This window comes from Durio zibethinus, chromosome 17 (assembly GCF_047325235.1).
Source record: "Durio zibethinus cultivar Kanyao isolate XHJ-2024 chromosome 17, ASM4732523v1, whole genome shotgun sequence".
Taxonomy (NCBI): domain Eukaryota; kingdom Viridiplantae; phylum Streptophyta; class Magnoliopsida; order Malvales; family Malvaceae; genus Durio; species Durio zibethinus.
The window spans coordinates 24,063,469-24,070,051 of NC_143178.1; the positions used below are offsets into that span (position 1 = coordinate 24,063,469).

A 6,583-nucleotide genomic window follows, 5' to 3' on the forward strand; every position below is an offset into this window, starting at 1 on the left:
TCTCTACCTACTATATATATATATATATATATATATATATATATATAGTACCTTGGCCTGTTGTTTGTTAGCTCTCATCTCATCTATTTCCTTTCTCTCAACAGATTTTTTGACCCGAAACTTGGATCCAACTCATTGCCTTGAGCCCGACCCTTTTTCTTTGATATAGGGCTCTCATTTTGGATCTTTTACTTCTTTTTCCCTCGCCGGTATTTAGGGGGACTGGAACTTGAGCTCCGACTAAGAGATCCGATTTACTTCTGTCTTGGCTTAAGATCCAGGCCACGAACAGAAGGATCGGATTCGGATTCTCACTTTATTTTTCTGTATTCAATTTTTACACAAGAAAACTGGTATTTTTGCTCATTTCTCTAGTATTTCTTTTGTTAGATTTTGTTGTAGTGGTCATGTTTGGTTGCCGGGAAAGTGGTGGGACAATGGTGAGAAAATGAAGGAATACAGAGTGCTGAATGTAACCGTTACGGGTGTAATAAAAGACCTATTTATCTTACTTTTAGTCGATGAGATTTCATTGCATTTAACAGTTATTTCTTCGTTCACTCTTTCACTGCTCATCAAGATTGTTTAATTAATTGTTTATTCGAATCAAATATTTGTTCTTGCGAAAACAGTGTGATCTAAAACAAAGTAAATTCTTTCTTTTTGTTAATGCTAAATATAGAATTGTTGGAGAGAAAATGGCGTCAAGTGAGGGGTTTCTTACGGATGAACAAAGGGAAATGCTGAAAATAGCGAGTCAAAATGTGGAGACTGCTTTACCATCCCCAAGATTGTTGTCATTGTCCCCGAAATCCCCCACTTTTCTTTCTGATCATCAATTAAAGGTTCCTGCTTGTGGGAAGGTGCCAACTGGTGGTATTGCAGTGAGGCATGTCCGTCGGTCACACTCTGGGAAGTTCGTTCGTGTAAAGAAGGGTGAGACTTCTGACTACTTTGGGTACTTGTTGATAGTTTTTTTTCTTTGATTTGTTTTATAACTTGGTAGCCCTGCTGATGCTATTACGTTTCGTCTGCATTTCATCATTATTTGCATATTTATTTTGGATGACATTTTTGTATTGTATTCGTGGGATGAGTTGAATTCAAATCACTATATTGTATGCTAGCTGATTTTCTTAAACGAAGTAGGGTTTGAGAACAGGGTAAGATCGAGGCAGAGTTTCTTAGGTACCCTAAAACCATGTTTAAAAGTTGACTACACATTGTCAATGTGTTGCATGCCCATTTCTATAGCCTTAGTAGCCAGTTAGGAGTTTATTATTTCAAAGTCAGTTAAGTTAGTTAATCATAAATTCTATTTTGGATTAGTTATGTATAACGGGAGATTAGTTATGAATATGCTGAATCACTGTCGTTGGAGGATTTTAAGGAGAATGGTAGCGATTGTATTCACATCATAATTATTGAATGAAAAACAAACTTCTGTCTCTCTTCTCTCTAAACATTCTCTGTTTTCATTCTTTCATCATTCTCTGACTATACCACAATGTTACTTTAAACCTATAATTATGATCTCATGATCTTAAAAGATTTATTATTACTGGTGGATTCTGCCTCATTCATTTTATTTGTGGGTTCATATGCAATATACTTAGCTTGCTGAGCAAATCATTCAGAATGTTTCCTATTATATTGCTTACTATCTTTTTGTTGCCCACGTGGGCTTTTAGCTTAACAAATTGGGGCTTAAACAAGATGAAAATAGTTTAGTGCAGTTTCAAATTTTGTTTGTTATTTTAGTGTGTTGTGTCTGAAGGTACATATTGCAGTTAAAAGAATTTTATATTGCATTCTATTATACCATGAATTGCTTTGTTCTCTGCTTGTAATTCATATAAGCTTAATGGTAAGCTGGTACCATTATGTTGTGGGATCAGTTTGGGGATATTTGATACTTATGCATTGGACCTCAAGGTCATGGTTTAGAAAGTTCTGTGAGGATAGTGGTACTTCCTATGAGGAGAATATCCTAAAATCGTGTTCGATAGGAAAGAAAAAGGAGGGAAGGGCAAAAAGTGAAGATGGGAAAATAGAAGATGGAAGGACATCATGGAAATTTATTTTTCCTTTCTCATGTTTGTTACAAGTTATGGATAATGAAAGGGAACAGAAGTTGAGGGTAAAATCATAAATCAACAATTGTTTTCACTCCCATATCTGATGGATTGGATTTTGAGGGAATAGAAAGGTACAAATCCATCCATTTTCCTTCTCTTCCTACCAAATGAATGAAAGGATAGGGGGAAACCCATCTTCTTTCCACTCCTTTCCTTCCTTTCGTTTCCCTCCTACCGAAAACAGTGTAAAGGATCATTCTTTTTTATACTTGAGCTCTGGTTGAATATTCGGTGCATTTTCATGCAAAGCAATTATCAATTTGAATTATAACATGGATATAAATACATACTGGTGTCCTCGGAATCTATTATATTTGTCTATATAATTTATGTTGTTTGACATAGTGTTAATACCATACAAGTCATGGAAGAAGTCAAGTCCTACTTATTTCTCAACACAAGAGCTGGTGAGTAATTGTAGAGTAGATACTGAATTGATCGTGCTGCGGTGCTGGTCGAATAAAAAATGACCAGCCACTCAAAATTTGCTCAAATAGGAACAAACGAAAGTTTTCATTTGATCCTTTGTTCCTAATATAACTATATAATTGCTGGTCGAATAAAAAATGATCAGCCATTTCAAATGTGCTCAGGAAAGTTTTCATTTGATCCTCTATTCTTAATATAAGTATATAATCTTCGACCAATATCATCGAATTACTAAGTACTGATTTACCCATTGCTTAGTAATTTTTTGAGGTTTGCTGACTTTGCACGATGATAGATTTGTAGATTTTTTAATTTACTTTTTTTTTTCTTTATTTTTTAATGAGATGGGAGGATCATAATACTGTAATGCTTGCCTTAGAACCCTGTTAACTTTTAATAGATATAAGATGGAGTGGAGAAGTTGGCTGATTTTTGGTCTGTTAACTTTTAATAGATATAAGATGGAGTGTAGAGGTTGGCTGATTTTTGGTTTGAGTTCTTTTATGGTTGTTCTTTTGCTTTAGATTGGTCACAGCATTTGATTCTAATTTTTTATTCATGTTTTAGTTGCTTTTTATATATTGATGCCCCTGTCATATTTCTGAATTACATGCTTAGTAGGAATTTGTGAGCCTCAAGTTGCAACTCACAGTGTACATGTATGGTATTATTAATACACTCAATAGGTTATGCATAAACCTATTCCAAGGATAATTGATAAATTAAAGTGATCATTTATCATTTATTTTCTGTGCTTCTGCCAGTTTTGGGCTTAATATTGGTGCTTTATTTGCATCTGCATTTTCGTCAAGAAACTTATCTTGAGATGTGAGAGATTGCACTGTGGAGTTGTTCTCTGTTTTTGTCTTACTGATTAGTGGTTGTCCTCCTTAATAATATGATAAACAGATGGTGCTGGTGGTAAGGGCACATGGGGGAAACTGCTTGATACTGATGGGGAATCACATATTGATCGAAATGATCCTAACTATGACAGTGGAGAGGTTTGTGCCTTTTGGTCTCTTTGATCTTTTGCATACTTGCATTTTGCATTTATTTTTCTGGTAAAACAAATTGTTGTTTATAAAGTTTTTCAACGCTGCTTGTATCTGCCATCACAGTCATTTGTTAATAAATTTTGATGACGCTTAATTTCTTTAACCTTGCCTTTGCCAGGAACCATATCAACTTGTTGCGTCAACTGTTTCTGATCCCCTAGATGAGTACAAAAAAGCTATTGTTTCAATTATAGAAGAATATTTTAGCACTAGTGATGTGGAATTGGCAGCTTCTGACCTCAATGATCTTGGCTCAAGCGAATATCATCCTTATTTTATTAAGAGACTCGTGTCCATGGCTATGGACAGACATGATAAAGAGAAGGAAATGGCCTCGGTTCTGCTTTCTGCACTATATGCTGATGTCATCAGCCCACCCCAGATTAGGGATGGGTTTGTCATGCTTCTCGAGTCTGCTGATGACCTGGCTGTGGACGTACTGGATGCAGTCGATATCCTTGCTCTGTTCCTTGCTCGTGCTGTGGTTGATGAGATACTACCTCCGGCTTTTCTCACAAGGGCAAAGAAGACACTTCCTGAATCTTCCAAGGGATATCAGGTTCTCCAAACTGCTGAGAAGAGCCATCTCTCAGCTCCTCACCATGCAGAACTTCTGGAGAGGAGGTGGGGTGGTAGCACTCATGTCACAGTTGAGGAAATGAAGAAAAAGATTGCTAATCTTTTAAGGGAGTATGTGGAGAGTGGTGATTCATTTGAGGCCTGTAGCTGTATAAGGGAATTAGGTGTTTCATTTTTTCATCACGAGGTTGTTAAGAGGGCTTTGGTTCTTGCCATGGAAATCCAAACAGCTGAACCACTTATGCTGAAACTCTTAAAGGAAGCAGCTGAGGAAGGGTTGATAAGCTCGAGTCAAATGGTGAAGGGGTTTGCTCGGTTAGCAGAGAGTCTTGACGATCTCGCCCTTGACATTCCGTCTGTGAAAACCTTGTTTCAATCGATTGTCCCCAAGGCTATCTCTGAAGGATGGCTTGATGCATCATTCACAAACTCCTCCTATGAAGATGGAGAAGCTCAAAATGAAGACAAAAAATTAAGGCAGTACAGGAAGGAGATTGTAACTATAATTCATGAGTATTTTCTCTCAGATGATATTCCTGAACTCATCCGGAGTCTTGAAGATCTAGGGTTGCCTGAATTCAATCCAGTTTTCCTAAAAAAGCTTGTTACTCTTGCCTTGGACAGGAAAAACAGGGAGAAAGAAATGGCATCTGTTTCGCTCTCTGCTCTTCACATTGAGATCTTTTCAACCGAAGATATAATGAATGGCTTTGTCATGCTTCTGGAGTCTGCAGAAGACACGGCCTTGGATATTCTAGATGCTTCCAATGAGCTTGCTTTTTTCTTGGCGAGGGCTGTCATTGATGATGTGTTGGTTCCATTGAATCTTGAAGAGATTGCCAGCAAGTTGCCATCAAATTGCAGTGGAAGTGAGACTGTCCGGATGGCTCGATCACTGATAACTGCACGCCATGCTGCTGAGAGGATCCTCAGATGCTGGGGAGGTGGAACTGGCTGGGCCGTGGAGGATGCAAAGGACAAGATAGTGAAGCTCCTGGAGGAGTATGAAAGTGGGGGTGTCGTGGCTGAAGCTTGCCAGTGTATCCGGGACCTCGGAATGCTATTCTTCAACCATGAGGTGGTGAAGAAAGCACTGGTGATGGCCATGGAGAAGAAAAATGATAGGATGCTGGATCTGCTGCAGGTATGTTTCAATGAAGGGTTGATCACCATCAATCAAATGACCAAAGGCTTCACCAGGGTCAGGGATGGGCTTGATGACCTTGCTCTTGACATTCCAAATGCAAAAGATAAATTCAGTTTCTATATGGAGTATGCCCAGAAGAGGGGGTGGCTTCTGCCATCCTTTGGGTCATCTGCAGTGGAAGCCCTGCCCACTGCTGCAGCCTCTTGAACCAGGGGTGGATGGCTATGAGATGTCTGGATCCCTTCCGATGTTTTCTTATTTTTGTGGTCATCTGATGGAGATTGTTATGATCCCAGCTCAGGTATTCATCGTATATAGTCAATTCTTTCTTCTGTATTGAAATGGCTATAGCCCATGACGCAACGAGTAGCATGTCCGTTAGGGATGATGCGACGCCTGCTGTTTCTTGAATTGGACTTATACAGTTAGCCGATTTAAATTAGAATAGGGGCAATTGGGCTTGTCTTGGACTCTGGAGTTTAAGACTTTGGAGAAAATTGGGTTTTAGGGTTAGCCAATTTGAAGAGAATAGGTTTCCGTTTCTCACGTCGCTTTAACTTTCTTTTTTTTTTTTGTTGAATTTTATTTAACATTAATACTTAACTGGTTTTTAATTTTAATTTTATTGTTTCGTACTGATATATTTTTTTAATTATTTGATTAGTTTTTTATTTCCAAAAAATTCATTAATAAAAAATATATGAACATATATCTTATTAATTTCAAATAATTATGAAATTAAAATTTATTTATATAATAACATGAGATTTATTTACTCATAAACTCTAATTAATTATACCTTATTTGATAAATCAATTGGTTTAAGAATTATTTAAAATTTTATTAAAAAATTTTATTTTATTAATAATTTAATATAAAATTAATGTTTTGAATGATTTATAAATTATAATGAAATATTTAATATAATATTAAAATCTTTATTGTTGTAATTGAGTTATAAATTTATTAATTAATATATTACTTAAAAAGTTTATTTGATATACATCGTCGTTAGGAGTTGATAACAAATATTTTATATCATATAAAAAATTAATTAATTATAATAAATTAAAATATAACTGAATAAATTTAACATAAATATGAGTCGAAATTACATATTGTGAAATTTAAATTTGAAATCTCAAGATTTCAAGATATTTACATATTTTTTGTATTAAAACCTGATTTACTCGAATTTAAGGAGAAACATGCTTCATTAGATTTTAAAAAAA

The 6,583-nt window shown here is 35.9% G+C and overlaps 1 protein-coding gene across 1 annotated transcript; it reads left to right on the forward strand.

Annotated features, from left to right (window-relative positions):
* The first annotated feature begins 54 nt into the window (after positions 1-54).
* LOC111284757 (MA3 DOMAIN-CONTAINING TRANSLATION REGULATORY FACTOR 1-like) lies at positions 55-5,982 on the forward strand. Its single transcript, XM_022873672.2, has 4 exons — positions 55-353; positions 683-936; positions 3,477-3,571; positions 3,744-5,982. Exons 2-4 carry the CDS (start codon positions 699-701, stop codon positions 5,556-5,558), a joined length of 2,148 nt encoding a protein of 715 aa, XP_022729407.1. The 5' UTR covers positions 55-353; positions 683-698; the 3' UTR covers positions 5,559-5,982.
* Positions 5,983-6,583: the final 601 nt, after the last annotated feature.

Bases quoted from the DNA above. Each gene is read 5' to 3' on its own strand.
- LOC111284757 (XM_022873672.2), top strand. From the start codon at position 699: ATGGCGTCAAGTGAGGGGTTTCTTACGGATGAACAAAGGGAAATGCTG. The intron at 937-3,476 runs GTGAGACTTCTG...TATGATAAACAG, and splicing joins GTTCGTTCGTGTAAAGAAGG to ATGGTGCTGGTGGTAAGGGC. The intron at 3,572-3,743 runs GTTTGTGCCTTT...TGCCTTTGCCAG, and splicing joins CTAACTATGACAGTGGAGAG to GAACCATATCAACTTGTTGC.